Here is a 16,817-nt window from a genome sequence, read left to right as displayed (position 1 = left end):
GGCGCAGACGCGACTTTCAGAAGATCTGCTGAGCTTTCCCTCACTCCCGGCACCCTGTACCCCCAAAACAAAAGTGCTATCCGTCGCGTGCTGCAAAGGGGGAGGTGTGTCGAGGAAGAGGTATCTGTAAATAGGGACGAGGCTGCGCTCTTTGATGTGAACACCCACATTTCCTGGGTCGAATTCTTTCCGAGGAGCGGGCGCTCCTGAGGCGGAGTTAGATTTGTGTTCTGCGAGCTTGCGGTAATCATTTAAGTCTCAGTGAATTGATCTCTTCCCAACGTCGGTGGGCCCTTCCCTCTGGAGAGCCAGGTGTCACCATGAAGAAAGTTGAACTGTTACGGTCATAGAGGCTTTCTCACAAGTGACTGGGTGAGCCCTGTATGCCTGCTGCACCTGCGCAGATGGCCCCTCACTGAGCCACGTGCACGCAGCCACGCACCGCTCCTCCAGGAAGGGAGGCGATGGGGAGCCGGCAGCCTTGGTGGTGGTGAGGGGAGAGTCTAGTGATTTATGGTCACCTTATCCTCCTGTGCCCCGCCTATAACCGGTGTATTTCCTGCCTAATGGAAGCTCACACAGAGGGAAATAGCTCTGCCAGGAATGGATCTAGTGACAGGGGCAGCCACCACAGTTGAAGAGCAGGATGGGAGCCTAGGGAACTCAGACAGAGGCCCGAGCCCAGGCGAGAAGGCTCAGGGAGAGAGCAGATGGAGACCAGGGGGTGCCTGTGTGGAGGTTGGCGTGGCCTGGCATTCCTCAGACTACCTTGCTTGGGCAGCCAGTGGGGATTCAAGAGGTGAACTCAGACTCGAGGTCCCAGATGCTCAGCGGCCCCCCAGCCTCTGTGTGTAAGTGATCTTCGGTGATCATAGACTATCTAAGCATTTCATCTGACCCTTCACTGACAGGAGAAAAAGCAGGCTGGAGGAGGGTCAGGACTTCTCCAAAGTCACACGCTACTGAGCTGAGTCCAGAGCCCACAACCCCTGCCTCTCTGCTGAGTTGCAGGAGCAGCCCAGCCAGCATGGGGTGAGGGAGCAGAGAAGATAGACCTGGAGAAGCCAAGAGGACATTGGAGGACACTGGTCCCACAACCAAGTGGGTCCCTCGTTTGCTTGGAGCATCCTGTGGTTTCTCTGTCAGGCACTGAGGAGCAAGCAGGAAGGGACTGTACCCCAGATGTCACCACCCATAATTCAGCGTGTTCTGCCACTCACTTCTGCGGGGCTTCTGCCCACCCCACCCCCACCTGCTAAATGGAATGATTCTATTACCTCGTAGGAAAGGCAGGAGGCAGGGGTTGAGCGTTCTAAGCCTATGGGGAACAAATGCTGACCATGGTTCGGATTCTAAGAACGGCTGTGTTCTCAGCCTCCTCCCGATGAAGGCCTCAGGACCAGTCACCTAGGTGGCCAGTGCACACATGCTGGACCCCACTGAGAAGTGGGCAGCACCCAGGGCCACCTGCGTAGGCTCTGGTATCCCTTTTCCTTGGCATCCCACTGCTGGGCGGCGAGCTCCCTCTTCATGCCAGGTGCTCCTCGGAGGTGTGTGTGGGTTGGGAAGGTGTTGCTTCTGGCCGGGGGCCCAACAGCCACCTGGGACCTGACAACAACGCGTGCCTGTTGCAAGGCTGAGAGGTGACTGTGGCCAGGTGTGCAGAGAACGCTGCCAAGTCACCCGGTCTCAGTGGTTCCCACAAACACTGAGCGCCTGCTCGAGCTCTCTCTCTCTCTCTCTCTCTCTCTCTCTCTCTCTCTCTCTCTCTCTCTGTGTGTGTGTGTGTGTGTGTGTGTGTGTGTCTTGCTGAAGGTCCCATGGAAGTGTGCCCACTTCGCAGCTAGGAAAATAAAGGCTGGAGACTTAGACAGAGTGTCCCAGAAAAAAAATGATAACTAACTAGGGAATGTTTTTCGAGCATCCCCTTTATGTCGGCCATCTAGCCAGTGGTGCCATGTGTGAGTAGATTTATTCTTACCTCTCTAGGGACTTACAGGGGAGGAATGAGGCTCAGAGAGGCCGAGTCACTCGCCTAAAATCTCACAGCTGTTGAAGCCAAGCTCCTGTCCTGTGTGTTGGTTCCTTTTTATTAAGGACAAGCCGCCCTCCGTGTCTGGGTGAGCTAGATATCCGGGTAGAGCAGAGGCAAGCCTCTACCTTGGTGGGGTTGGAGGCATCCACACGGATTGCTTTGTGCTTGTCTCTGCCCGCCTGCTGCAGATGAGCAGCATACTGAGATGAGGAAGGCTTGCAGATGAGGCCAAAGCCTGGTAGTCTCTCCCAGTTTTGTTCTTTTTTATTTTTTAATTTATTTGTTCTTTTATGCTATAAGTACACTGCAGCTGTCTTCAGACACACCAGAAGAGAGCATCAGATCCCATTACAGATGGTTGTGAGCCACCATGTGGTTGCTGGGATTTGAACTCAGGACCTCTGGAAGAGCAGTCAGTGCTCTTAACCACTGAGCCATTTCTCCAGCCCCCCTCCCCCAGTCTTGTTCTTAAGGGTCAAGGCTACAGCCACCCCTCCATACCTATTCTTGGCCCTACCACCAACACCAACACCACCACACACGCCATGATAGCATGGCATTTTCCACAGCAGCTGAAATACTTTTCTTAGAACCTCTACCCCTGACGCCCAGGTCTCAGGACAAGCCATTGAACTTAGAAGCACTGCCTATTTTGAGGAGGGGAGGTGGAGTGGGGAAGCTTTGCCAGAAGTCAAACAGCATGGGGTCTCCTGGGTAATCATCCCAGATTCTTATCAGGAAAAGGCAAAAGGAGCCAAGGATGGACTTGTACAACCAGCTTTTACCCTGTTCCCACCCAAGCCCGCTAGTCACCATGGTCCTCACACATGCGTGGCCGTTTCTCTTGGATTTGGTTCCTAGTCCTGCAGAGCATCCAAGTGATGGGTAAAGGTCCTCCTGCCAGAAAACCAGGCATTCAAAGCCCCTCTTCCTCCACTCTGCCTGAGGATGACAGACCCTGCCCTACCTAAGGAGGAGCTCGGGCCTCAAGGTGCAAGCCTGTTGGGGTTCCTACAAAGCAGATATCACTAGAGTTCTACAGGCTGAGCTGGGATGGAGGTGGCTCTCCTGGGCAGGGTGGAGGTGAGTCATTGAGTTAAAGTAGATAATTAGAAGAATGACAATGACTAAACTTAGACTTGGGCAGCCCTTTACAGTTTATAAAGTACTTTGCATTCATAAGACCGTAGTGTTTACCTATCCAAGACCGTGGACAAGACTGGGAAGCTTGAAAGGCTCAGCCCCATAGCCAGATAGTTAAGAGTCTGTGGGGCAGACTTGAGCTCCAGTGCCCTGCCCTGCGCTGGCCTGGTCACTGTCATAGTGCAACAACTGCCTTAGCTGTCACCTGGGAGTCTCAGTGTGACTCCCATTTTATAGAGGAGTAAATAAGGGAGCGGAGGCCTGAGACTGACGACCCAGGTGCCTGGGGCAAGGTGGAGGGTGGAGCACTGTCCTGGTCACTCATCTGAGACAGACAGCAGGGCACGCAGTTCTTAAGGTGAATGACATTGCTGGGGACCACACATGGGACCTCACAGCTTAGAGTTTGAGCTGAAACTCTGAGAAGCAAGGCAGTGGCCAAAAGGGACTTTTGTTGTTGTCTCTGCTGGTGGGGACATGCAGGAGCAGGGCTCGGTGGCCCAGCACAGGGATTTTGGCGCCTTTGCCCCTGTCACGAGGGGCCGCTTGGCTCCACTAGCCTGGTTGATGCCGTTCCCACCTCCAAGAGCCTGAGCTCTGCACGGGAAACACATCTTAGAATCTAGTGCTCTGTGCCAGAGGCCACAGTCTGAGGAGGCATGGGGGTGCTGTGGCCCCTGCCCAAGCCACACGGGAGGTAGAAGCTACCTGAGGTCAGAGAGCAGGCTGGGCCTAGACTATATAGGCCTCTGATTGCACAGGGTGTGGCCCTGGTGGCTAGCTGCCCTGTTCCCTAATTAAAGTGCCCTTCTGAAAAATGCCCTCCAGTCCTGGCTCAGAAAAGCAGATGAGGCAATTACTTGCGTCCCTGCCTCAAGAGCTTCTTGTCTTCCATGCAGTGCCCAGAGGCCCGGGACCTAAGCTGTGAAAGAGAGATTGGGGCTGGAAGAGCTGTGTCCACCCTGTCCTGTCCCAGCCCACACTAACCTCTAGGGCAACTCTTATATTCTCTTGAAGCTGGCAACAGCTAGGATTAGAGGCACTATTGAGAGGCTCTGAGGGAGGGTTCCAGGCAGAGTGGGCGAGAGGAAGTACCTTAGAGGCTCCGGCATGGTGGGCTGCCTGTGGCGAGTGGCTAGTAGTTGTTGGAGCCTGGTGTTTGGTGTTGGGCTGTGGAAGGGAGAGGGGCACAGGGGCCGAGTGCAAAGATGCTTGCTGCTGTGTTGGATGGCTTTGCAGGGAACACGCTCCTTGCAAAAGCTGCATTTGGGTCCGTGCATCGCAATGGCCCCTGGTCTGCACTAGGGTTTAACAGGAGCCCACCCAAGCCTCATATCCACAAGGTTGGTGTGGCAGGCTGACCGAGCATGGACACTGGTCTCTAAGGAAGTTAAGTCACCCAATTCCAGGTGATGTTCCTGAGAGAGGGTGGGTAGGGACCCGTTAAATCGGGGATTGTGGAATCTCTTCTTCACTGTACTCTGTGTTAAAAAGGGCACGGATGCAGTCACTGTCCAGATGTGCTGCTATTGATTAGTGATGTCTGTCATGCCTTGGTGGGCAGACGGGGGCTGTGCCAGACTGCCACACAGAATTTACCCGGTGGAATAACTTTTCCCATCCACACTAACATCCTGAGGCCAGCAAGGCTCAGGATGGTGTAGACAAGGCCCTTGCTGTGCTGGCACTGTATCCTTGGATCCTGCATACTTGCCAAAACATGGGTCTGAGATTCTTACCTCTGGACCCCATTCCTGGTGATCAAACCCAGTGTCTGGTCTTGAGCATGCTAAACAAGGCACCCTGGCTCAAGTTTTTCATCTTTTAAAGAGGAAGTTTCCAAACGGCATGCAAACTGTAGGCCTCTCAGGCTTGGCTGAGCCCGTCCTTGCCCTTCGCCCTGTACCACTGGCATCAGGGACACAGGCTAGGCCGGTGTTTAGGATCTGCCCTTACTGGCTATGTGATTGAGGCTGAGTTGTTTAAACCTTAGCTAAGTAAATAGGTGTGCTAACTGTGGTGAGGTTGTCGTCCAAGGCTTATGACCTTGGGCCGAAGTGAGAGCCCCATGGACGTCTCCGTTGGTGTCGTTGCATGTCTGACCTCTACCTCAGATGGGAATGTTGGCGTGGGTGGGGTAGGGGTGAGGCAGGAGCATAATTTCAAAGCAGTACAGGCCCGGACTTTCAGGGCTCAACTCTCCCAAGACCGCACACAGCCCCCAGCCTGAGCTGGCTTCCCCATCAACTCTTTGTCCCTCCCTTTAACCAGCACCATAAAAAGGGAGCAGGCGGGCGGGAGTCCCGCTGCAGACTTTGTAATGTGGCTTGGAGGCCGGCCCCTGCGCCTTCCAACCAGGCTGTAATTACGGCTGGCACCAGACACCCCCTCATTACCAGGGCCTGCAAGGAGCACTCTAATTACAGCATGCTGGCCGGCTGGAGTGGCTGCAGGGGCCCGGCTACTCTGTGGCCTGCCTCTACAGGGAGGCACAGGGAGCTGGCTGGGGGGTGGGAGCTGTCCTTGGCCTTGGGCAAGCTCCCCAAGTCTTCCTATTCCCCCTGCCTGTGTGGGAAGGTGAGGCCTCCAGAGGAGAGTCCAGGGGCTTCAGTACTTCATGCGAGAGAAGCACTTCGTAAGCATCTACAATACACAGAAACATCTGGGGACATGGCTCAGTTGATGAGCGTTTGCTCTGGCACGTATGAAGACCTGGGTTCAATCCCCAGCACTACAGAAAGAGGTGTGGCAATGTGGGCGGATCTCCAGGTCATCCTTGCCTACACAGTGAATTCAAGGTCAGCCTGGGCTCCTTGAGGCCCCGCCTTAAAAAACTAAAGATATCCCAGAGGCACAGTAATAGGCAGAGTAGTGCCTTCATTCTATCTGAGTCTCAAAGTGAAGACGTGGTGAGGCCATGCTGATTACAATATATGCGAAGACGTCTCTGCCCCAAGCCTCAAGAACTTCAGTCAGTCACTCTCCCAGGACCCTGTGGCTTCAGTTGGCACAGCGGGGTCTCCAGGCTCCTGTCCCAAGGTCTTTAGATTCCTCAGCACCCACACATATGATTAACGGCTGTCTGTGTGGAATGCGCTGTTGCAGAGCATTGCAGAACGTCCGTCCCCTGGGACCCTGGGGTCTGGAGGGGCCTGGATATTAACAAGGAAGCGACCAGTGCGCCTGATCTGTAGGAGTTGACATGGGGTAGGAGGCGGCGTGGGTCATAAAGAAAAACAAGCCAGAGGAAGAACAGGACTCCATTGGTGGTGGTACAGGGGTTGCAGGCAGAGCAGGGCTCTGAGGAGGACAGTTAGGCCTGAGGAAGGAGCCAGGAGTCACCAGGTACAGGGCAGCGAAGTGGGGAGGCAGCCTCTCACCTCCAGATGGTGTCAAGGTGAAACTCAGGCAGCCCTGGTGGAGGTGACAGAATTTCTGCATACGGCTTTGACCTAGATGTATGTAGAGAGATGCACAGTCCAAGGTGAGTCCTTCCCCGGGTGTTCTGTGACCTCAGGCCACTCACACCCTCTCTGAACTGCGGCTAGCACTTCAGTCCCTCACTCTACCCTGACCGGAAGGAATTTGCTAGTCTTTCACCACCAATGCCGCCTCTTGGGAATAATAACAAGGGGACCTTGAAGCGGTAGAGACTGAGGGGCCAAAGAGCTAGGGCCGAGGGCTCAAGGCTGACCATTCTCTGAGTTTTAAGAGCCACCCGGAAGCAGGCACAAAGGGAATTGTCCTGAGCTCCAGGCAGCCCTTAGCTCCCAGCTGGGGAGGAAAAGCAAGACCTTTTGTGTCCAGGGCCAGGGCTGAGACAGTGACCAGTGACATGGCTGGGAAAAAGCTGTAGTCCTCAGCTAAAATTAGCCACCTACAAAACGTCCACATCAAGGGCAACCCGGCTGCTATTGTTTTGAACTTTGGATCCCAGGGGACTCGGGGAAGTTGGTGGCTGTCCCTCACCCGGATGATACAAGCCACTCTTAAACCTCAGAAATGTCGAGTAAAGGAGCCAGAGGACGGACAGTCTGAGAGAGAATTCGCTGGGCTAACCAAGGCCACAGCCTCCAGTCCCCATATTTGAGACCTTTTCCCTTCCCGGGTGACAATGACTGTGTGTGCCCTGGGCTAAATCAAGGGCAGGTGTTGAATTAGGAGGAAGTTAAAGACCTTTAGAAACGCACACAGCTCGTCCAGGGGAAGCAGCCTAAGGGACATGCTTGCTTTTTGCCAGTGGCACATCCATTGCCCCGGGGTTGGACACCCAGCTTTGACTCTGCCATTTAGTAACCATGTGACTTTTGGTGACAACACCAGTGATTGAGATCCTATATATGACCTAGACGTTAATAAAGAGATTCGGAGCTTCTAGACTGGAACCTCCTGGTGTCGCCCAGTTCTCTGAGTGGTGGCGGGGTGGAGCGGTGGGAGGGGGGGAGAGACAGGGACCAGACCTGCACTGTGTAGCCGTGTCTTTCCTTTGGTTCCTTGTGAAAAGTCTCCTATCAGAGCTGACCATAATTGATCAGAGTCAATCCGACACACAATTAAGAACTTAAACAGCATGCAGAGGAGGGACACTTCCTTGGACCTAGACAAGTCAGAGGAAGTGCTCTAGAAGACTAGTATCCACAGCCATAATCGGAGGCCTAGTCTCCCCTAGGGTCCAACTCTCACCATGCAGCCTACTGTTCCCAACGCCTCTGGGGGTCCCTGCAGGCCTCTGCCCCAGCATGTTTCTAGTGGCTCCTTCAAGACCCTGGGGAATTGGCTATCCTCTTCCTTGCTTCCTCCCCATGGGGAGGCTCTTGAGCGCTGTCTGCCCAGCCTGTGGCTCTAGCTTCCTGAGATCCCAGCACTTGATCCTCCGCTCCTCCACCCACCCAGTACTGCTGTCCCCAAGTGCCCAAGTGCTTTCACTCTCTGGCCCCCAATTGCCTCAGCGGTGGGTGGGTACATGTTACCACACCCACTCTACAGATAAACAAACTGAGGTCTCAGGAGGTTAAAGCAGCTGGCCCAGAGTCGCCCAGTGGGCTAGTAGCTGATCCGGGACCGTTCAAGTGTTTTTCTTCCGTAGATCCAAGTTTCCTTCTTTATTCCACACAAGAACTCCACAGGTGGGAACTAACCAAGAGCCTGTTGTGTCTCCGGTTTACGCCACGGACACATCAGAGATGGGGCCAGCTCCCCTGAAGTGACAGTGGGTCCTGTGACCTGGAGTGCATCTCCTGCAGTTCCGTGGACGCTTGTGTCATCCCCCCTGCCCTCCTGCCCTCTCACCTGCCACCTGCAGCTCACTTGGAAAACCAGGTGAGCAGGCCCAGCCCTGAGCCAAGGAGGCCTGGTGATTACATCAGCAGTCGCAAACAGGCAGGCGAAACAGGGACCTATGTCCCCCGGGGCTGGCAACAGCTCCATCTGCCCCACGGAGTCTGTTTCATTCCCTTCTTCCAGCTTGCATCAGCCTTTTACAGCTCTGTGTCATCAGAGAGCAGGCTACACACACAGAGGCTGGAAGTCTACCCTGGGACCCTGGAAACCCGAGGCTGTCCGTCAAGCCCAAGCCGGGCGTAATTGCATGCTTGAGATCCCACACTCAGGAGGCAGGAGGATTGCTGCCAGTCAAAGCAAGCCTGGGCTACAGAACAACACCCATGTCTCAAAAAAAAAAAAAAAAAAAAAAAAAGAAATGCTATAAGCCCGCACCCCAGCACCCCCTTTGAAGGCCACCTCTTTCTCTTCTAAAGGAAGAGGAGTCGGTGGCTGACACGGCAGCCCAGCTGAAGAAAGGGTTTTCTGAATTTAAGAAGCCCAGCGTCTTGAAATTGGCAGAGCAAATTAAAATGATCCCATGTCCCAGATGGGAAAATCAAGGCCCTGTGAGAAGTGGACACTCTGAGGACAGCCCACTGGGGTGTCAGACAGCACCAGTGGCTTCCAGACCAAGAAGGGCATGGGATGGTAGAAGCCTAGAGATGAGAAATTCCTATGCTTGTGAGGTGTCAGTGGTTGATGCCCGCTGCATGGAGATGGAGGGGGAGGGGGAGGAGGAGGAGAGGGAGGAGGGGGAGGAGGAAGAGAGGGAGGAGGGGGAGGAGGACTGAGAGGAGGAGGAGGAGAGGGAGGAGGGGGAGGGGGAAGGAGGAAGAGGTCATGCCTATGCTCCTGTGTGAAATTCTCAAGTAACAAAATATTTAGGCTGTGTGTGTCCGTGCACACCTTTAATCCCAGCACTATGGAGGTAGAGGCAGGCAGATCTCTCTGAGTTCAAAGCTAACCTCTTATACAGAGTTCTGTCTTGAAAAACAAAAACAAAAAATTTAAAAACACCAAAAAAAAAAAAAAAACCCAAAACCAACCAATCAAACAAACGAACAACAAAACGAAAAAAAAAAAATTAAGCCATCAAGGGGCATGGTGGAACGGGTTGGGTTTTACTTTTATATTTTTTTTTCCCAAACCATTCTTAATGTCATTTAATGTCAACAGTATGATTATCTTTACAATCAGAACGGACCAAAGCTTTTTTATTTATTTATTTATTTAATTTATTTAATTAATTTATTTATTTTTTTAAGTAAATTTACTTATATGTGTCAGGGATTGAACCCAGGGCCTATGCATGCTGGTTAAGTGCTGAACTGCTGAACTTTGCCCCCAGCTCAAAGGAAAGAGTTTTAAAATAAAGTCCCTGTGATGCCCCTGGGGGTCTAGTGCCCAGTGGTTCTACTGATCATGTGCTGTGTGATCGAAGGCCCAAACATACCCTCTCTGGTTCTGTTTCGGGGGACAGTTATCAGCTGAGCTCTGAGGATCCGGCTTTCCAGTCGGTTTCTGTGGCCCAGGCTCTCCTGTACCCCAACTGCTACCCTGATTCCAAGGAAGCTGGGCAGCAGAGACAGAGAAAAGCCTACCTAGTGGGCCCACCTCTACAGACAGGGCCCTGGGCCACCATGGAGTTTGCTCTGTAGTGACCTAGGGTCTGTACGCCAAGGACACAGTGAAGGTGAGGGGCTGGTGTGGGATGCTTGTCTCAGGAATGCCCTGCGCTCACAGCATTGGAGCTGAGATGGTTCCGGAAGAGCTGGGAACCTGGGGAAGGGACACAGTCTAAAGAGAGAGGTCAGGGAGGGTTGTCCCAGGGGCTGGAGCTGCCCAGATGGCTCAGAGCAGGAAATGTGCGTTTCTTTTTTTTAAACATTTATTTGTACATGTATATAGAGTTTGGAGGATGGTGTAGAACATTCCTGTATTATTTGTCACCTTAGTTTTTTTTTTCTTTTTTCTTTTTTTTCGGAGCTGGGGACCGAACCCAGGGCCTTGTGCTTGCTAGGCAAGCGCTCTACCACTGAGCTAAATCCCCAACCCTGAAATGTGCGTTTCTAAAGTGGGGTTAGGGAAGCTGTTGCAGGGACTACAGAGGACTCTCAAGATCGCCCCAGGGTGAGACCAGGGGGGCAAAAGAAAAAGTCTCCAGTCCAATGGGGAAGGGCCTGCAGGCTGCGGGGCTACAGGAAGGAGTGGGGTTGCCATGTGGTCTGAAGCATCAAATGGTTATCCACAGCATCTGGCTGTGGGGTGAAAGAAGAGAGTACTAGGAACACACTCCCACCCCGTCCATGTACCAGGGACACACTCCCACCCCGTCCACAGAACCAGGGACACACTCCCACCCCGTCCATGTACCAGGGACACACTCCCACCCCGTCCATGTACCAGGGACACACTCCCACCCCGTCCATGTACCAGGGACACACTCCCACCCCGTCCATGTACCAGGGACACACTCCCACCCCGTCCATGTACCAGGGACACACTCCCACCCCGTCCATGTACCAGGGACACACTCCCACCCCGTCCATGTACCAGGGACACACTCCCACCCCGTCCATGTACCAGGGACACACTCCCACCCCGTCCATGTACCAGGGACACACTTCCCACCCCGTCCATGTACCAGGGACACACTTCCCACCCCGTCCATGTACCAGGGACACACTCCCACCCCGTCCATGTACCAGGGACACACTCCCACCCCGTCCATGTACCAGGGACACACTCCCACCCCGTCCACAGAACCAGGGACACACTTCCCACCCCGTCCATGTACCAGGGACACACTCCCACCCCGTCCATGTACCAGGGACACACTCCCACCCCGTCCATGTACCAGGGACGCACTTCCCACCTTGTCCACAGAAGCAGCTGAGTGTTTGGTGGAATTTGAAATTGCAAGTCACCAAATAAAAAAAAGGGTGGAAGGCTGGCATCCCCTGAAGAGAGATGGCAGCATTATCGTAGCGGGCCGCAGGAATGGAGCCTCTGTCCCTGCCAGGATATGGTTTTGATGTGTAGGGAGATGGTAATGGGTGATTTCTGGTTTGGAGTGTGTGATCCTGTGGGTATAAGCTTAGCTCATTGTTTGGCTGAGGTGCCCACAAACAGGTCTGGAACATGGGAGGGTCAGATCAAGGGGAAGGGGCCCACATGCTAGGCTTGAGGCCAAGGCCTGATTCTCACCAAGACGACAGATACAGCTATTCTCAGTGGTCCAGAGGATCATCAATGCGATTGGATGGTCTTGGGTGTATCCTTTAGCTGTTGAGCCTCAGTTTCTAGCCCTGTAAAATGGAACATGTTGTTTGGCTGGTGTGTGTGGTACCATACAGGCTTTTAAATGCCGCGAGTGAGATTGAAGGTCATTTTCTGGAAGAGGGGGGATAAAAGACCTTCGTCCTCTTACCTAGGAGAGGAGGAAGCAGAAGACCATTCCTCAGGGCTCTGACCCCACCAAACCTGGCACTGAAGTTAACTATGAAGGTGTCCATGCCAGAGAACCCAGGGTTCAGGGGAAGGATCCGGAGGGAGGGCAGCAGTATAGCTTCCCCAAGGACCGTGTGTCCATCCCCACTCTTGTAAGTGGGAATGTCTGAGCCTCAGAGGGAGACCCTCCTGAGGTTGCAAGTCCCAGCCCTCTTGGCAAGACTGCTTCCTGTGGCCATCACAGGAAATGACATCATGGGCATGGATGGGTCTGTGGAGGGTGTGGGAACAGGGCTGGGTAAGAGAGGCCTTCTTTGTTAGGAACAACTTGGTATCCTCCAAGCTGGCCAGCCCCCATTTGTCATGAGTAACGGGCATTGTAACAGCCTCTGAGGGGGACCGCAGCCTGAACCCCACAGGAGCCAGGGCCAGATGGAGGCAGTGTTTTGCGTCCAAGGAGGGGTCCACCCTGTGGGGTTTGTGTTTTTAAAACATAATAATAAGTTGGCTCGTCTCCTCCAGCTCTGCCCGCTTCCAACCGAGCACAGCGGCCCACAGTGAATGGGAGAGATTCTCCATGCAGTGGGAGTCAGGGCTGGGAGAATTAGCTAGTGTCCAGGGGCTGAGGAGCCACTGTGAGGACTGATGATAAATGTGCCCAGCGTGGGGCAGCTCTGTGCACACGTCCCTTACCCCCTCCTCGCCTCCCTGTCCTGTGGCAGCCAGCCTGAAGCAGAACTCTGATCTGGTAGAGTTAGTTTGTTGTGTGATGTTGTTAGTGCCTCTCATTTCTGAGCTGGTAACATGCAGGGGTCCAGACAACTTTCTTCAAAGGGTTCAGGTGACCATGGCCGAGGACCCGAAGTACAGATCTCCAGATCCTCGCCCAGTCGTAGCTGGAGGCCATCCCCCACCTGCTGCCCAGACTGCAGGACCACTGCTCTCGGGGCACATTTTCATCTGGTTCCTTGGGTGACAACCCTCATGGAGACCCCCTGAAGTTAGCAGACAAAGGGCAAACCACCTTCTCAGATCTAATTCGGATTGAGGATTTGAACCAGGTCAGAGAAGGTTCTAGACAACCTGCCCACTTCTGCCCAGCCTGAGCCTGGAGTCAAAGGTCACCTCAGGGAAAGCAAAGCTACTCCTTCTTCATAAAAGGACTAGAATGGGGCTAGAGAGCTGGCTCAGCGGTTAAGAGCACTGACTGCTCTTCCAGAGGTCCTGAGTTTAATTCCCAGCAACCACATGGTGGCTCACAACCATCTGTAAAGAGATCCGATGCCCTCTTCTGGTGTGTCTGAAGACAGCTACAGTGTACTTACATATAATAAATGAATAAATCTTTTTTAAAAAAAGGACTAGAATGGGGTGAGGTGACATGTGCCTATAATTGAAGCACTCAGGAGGCTGGGGCAGGACGATCAGATTTGCTCTGCCTCCTGCCTACCCTAGTGCCTTAGATCCTGACACCTCGGTGTCTTCATGGCTGGGGAGAAGCCTGTGGACTGAACAATCTCGCCATTCCCACTGCCCGTGTCCATCATGTCTCCTGACCTGAACACTGAAGTCCATTGGAAGTGTGGTACATCCTCTGTCCTCCAGAACAGTCACTGAGGCTGCTAAGGCGACTCGGATCTCCCACATACAGTGCCTGCACAGCTTACTGGTCCCCATATCCACCTGTGTCCCTGGCCAAGAGAACAGTGAACTCCTCCCTATGAGGACAGCAGTGTGGGTTGACTCAAACCTGGCCTTAGAGACAGGAGACAAAAGAGTTTGAGAATCTGGGGGCTGAGGTGAGGTGAGGTGGCTGTGTGACCTCACCATGATTAGCGTGCTGGTTGGGATCCCTAGAGACCAGGAAGCTGGTCTTGTGATCTTCAAGGTCAGTGTCATGACTGGAATGGCCAGCAGGTGGCACCTGTGAGTCATTGTTGGTCTGTCAAAGCAGCCAAGGGGTGTGTGTGTGTGTGTGTGTGTGTGTGTGTGTGTGTGTGTGTGTGTGTGTGTGTGTGTATGTTAGAAACTAGGATCCATAGATCTACCTATGAAAAATAACATGAAATAACTCTGAGTTACCATACTTATGGTGACAATTTTCAGGTCTGCCCCCCCTTCGCTGCAGAATTTTATTTTTGTGGATGAATAAACTTCCACTGTGTGTATCTACCACATTTTCATTTTCTTTCATTGATAGGCATTTATGCTGATTCAGTTTCCTTGCTGTTGTGAGGAGAGCAGTGGTGCACGTGGCCGTGTGACTGAACCAGGTGTTCTGTGAGTGATGACTCAACAGCTTTCATACTGAGTTCCTCGGCTCTGACTACATCATAACAATAACAATAACAACAACAACAATAATAAATTCTTGGTGGCCTTGTGATACCATTAAAACTGATAAAGCGACTAACGGCTAGAAAGTACAGGTGGCTGTGTTGACGGTGGTCTTGAGTTGTATCTGGGGGCTAGGAACTCTCCTCTAAGCAGGGCCAGGCAGAGTAGCCCCCAGGAACCCCCAGTACTTCATCCTTGGCTGTTGCCAGAGGACCTGGTAGTGGTTACCACACATGCCGCACCATGTTGGTGGTGGGCATAGCCAGATTTTTTGTTTCTTGGGTTCAAACCTTAGCTCAACCATATGATCTTGAGCAACTTGTCAGCCAGCCTCTCTGAGCCTCAATTTCTCTTCTATAAAATGAGGACAGCAGGCTGGGCAGTGGTAGCGCACACCTTTAATTCCAGCACTCAGGAGGCAGAGGCAAGTGGATCTCTGTGAGTTCAAGGCCAGCCAGGTCTATAGAGTGAGTCCAGGACAACCAGGGCTACTCAGAGAAACCCTGTATTGAAAAACAAACAAGCAATCAAATGAATGAAGACAACAGAACACACCTTAGAGGGTTGTTGCAAGAATTTGATTAACTCAGCTGTTCCCAAGTACTCAATGACTCACTGCTTAGGTGGGCATTTGCTAAGACTAAAATGGGGCAATGTGCCAGGCCCACTCCAAACCACTGTGTGATCTTCAAAGCAGCCTATCAGGAGGCTGGAACTTCCCTCCAGTCTTCCTTAGCAACAAGAGCAGGATACCCATAAGACACACTCTCTGGTCCATATAGAAAGGGCTGGAAGCAATGGCTTTGCATCCCATTGGCTGGCTTCTCCTTAACCACTAGGTTTGGGGAGGGTGTGTGTATGTGTGTGTGTGTGTGTGTGTGTGTGTGTGTGTGTGTGCGCGCGCGCGCGCACATGCCTTAGGAGAGTCTCCTGGTGCATAGAGAGAAAAAACAGACATGTTTTGTTTATTCTGGTCTTACGGAAGGACTGTGTATCCTCTGCCCCTCTGCCTACAGGGGGGTTCCTTAGGGCCACACGCAACATTTTGACCTGAAGGACAAGTGCATGATCCCTATATAGGCCTCCCGGGACCCCTCTGCCTCTACAAGCACTTTGCTGGTGGGAGGACACACACACACACACACACACACACACACACACACACACACACACACACACACACGGCGCCCTGTATTTGATTCCATTTTCCCAGTAGTGAACACAGAGCACAAGCCCCCCACTGCTTGTCCCAAGCTGCTGCCTGATTGTTCTGAATTTGTGATGTAAAGCCAATTTTCCTAAGTGAATTGTGGCCAATCACAGGCCTGGCCTGCTCTCCTCCCTTCCTGTTTGTCTCACCTCCCAAGGTGCTGTTCTTTCCAGAGACACAGGCTTTTCCACCAGGCCACATGGGGGAGGAGGTGGCCGCCGGCTTAGCCTAGCTGTGTGCTTTAAGGGTTCCCCTGTGTTCTGCTGCGGGTATGAGCCAGAGAAGAGCCTGTGGAGTGCTTAGAGCCCTGGGCTTGGCATTACCATGTTCCCCACAACACACCCCGAAGGTCCTGGATGTCTCTGTGTCCCCAGTGGGGCCGCAGAGGGCGATGGTGGCTTTGAGGCAGAACTGGCCTGGTTTATGCTTTAGCGCCAACCTGTGGTACATTGAGGCTTCGGCGTGGGAGGTGACTGAAGCCAATCAGAGCCAGAGTTGGAGATATGGGCAGATCTAATGGCGGTGTCCTTGTCTCTGGATCACTAACCTCCCAGGGCTGGCCAGGCCGGAAAACTGCAGGCTCTGGAGACGTTGCATGAATGGTGGTGCAGGTCCCCAGGATGAGGTGCCCAGCCCGGACTTCATGGTACTCTCCCTCCACAGGCATTGACTCTGGTGGCCAGGCACTCCCAGACTCCTTCCCATCAGCACCCGCGGAGCAGCTGCCTCACTTCCTGCTGGAACCAGAGGATGCCTACATCGTAAAGAACAAGCCAGTGGAATTGCACTGCCGAGCCTTCCCTGCCACACAGATCTACTTCAAGTGTAATGGCGAGTGGGTTAGCCAGAAAGGCCACGTCACGCAGGAGAGCCTGGATGAGGCCACAGGTGAGGCCAGCCCCAACTGGGCTCCTCAGAGATGCCACAGAGTGAGCCATGATGCCCCCTGGGCCTCAGGGTCCCCTCCTCCCTCACAGTTGGCCAGTCTTGCAGTTGTGTACCAGACAAGACAACACAGGCAGTGTCTCTCCATCTTTCCATACTTTCTGTACTGTTTCCAGTTATATCCATGGTATGTTTCCTTGTCGGAAGTTGTTCTTGATATAAAGGAAAAGATTCACACGTGTTGAGTGGCCCTTGTTAAGACACGTGGGATCAGGAGTGTTTCAGATTTCAGAATTTTTTTAGACTTTGAATTCGCTCAGATTCTGAATCAGATAGTGCCCCCTAACTGAAAAAAAAGAAAAGAAAAGAAAACAAAATTAGAAACACAACATTCAAGATGCTCCAAAACCTGCAGTGTCTGCAGTATTCTGTCAA

The 16,817-nt window shown here is 53.0% G+C and overlaps 1 protein-coding gene across 2 annotated transcripts in view; it reads left to right on the top strand.

The window, feature by feature from the left end:
- Positions 1-16,817, top strand: part of Unc5b (unc-5 netrin receptor B) — a 66,833-nt gene that overhangs the window by 31,214 nt on the left and 18,802 nt on the right. For both annotated transcript variants that reach the window (XM_087598269.1, NM_022207.2), the window contains 1 exon segment: positions 16,161-16,385. In XM_087598269.1, coding sequence (XP_087454395.1) covers positions 16,161-16,385 — 225 coding nt within the window.

Source organism: Rattus norvegicus, chromosome 20 (genome assembly GCF_021556685.1).
Source record: "Rattus norvegicus strain SHRSP/BbbUtx chromosome 20, alternate assembly SHRSP_T2T, whole genome shotgun sequence".
Lineage (NCBI taxonomy): Eukaryota > Metazoa > Chordata > Mammalia > Rodentia > Muridae > Rattus > Rattus norvegicus.
The sequence above is the reverse complement of the archived record's forward strand: the minus strand, read 5'-3'. Positions and strand labels throughout refer to the sequence as shown.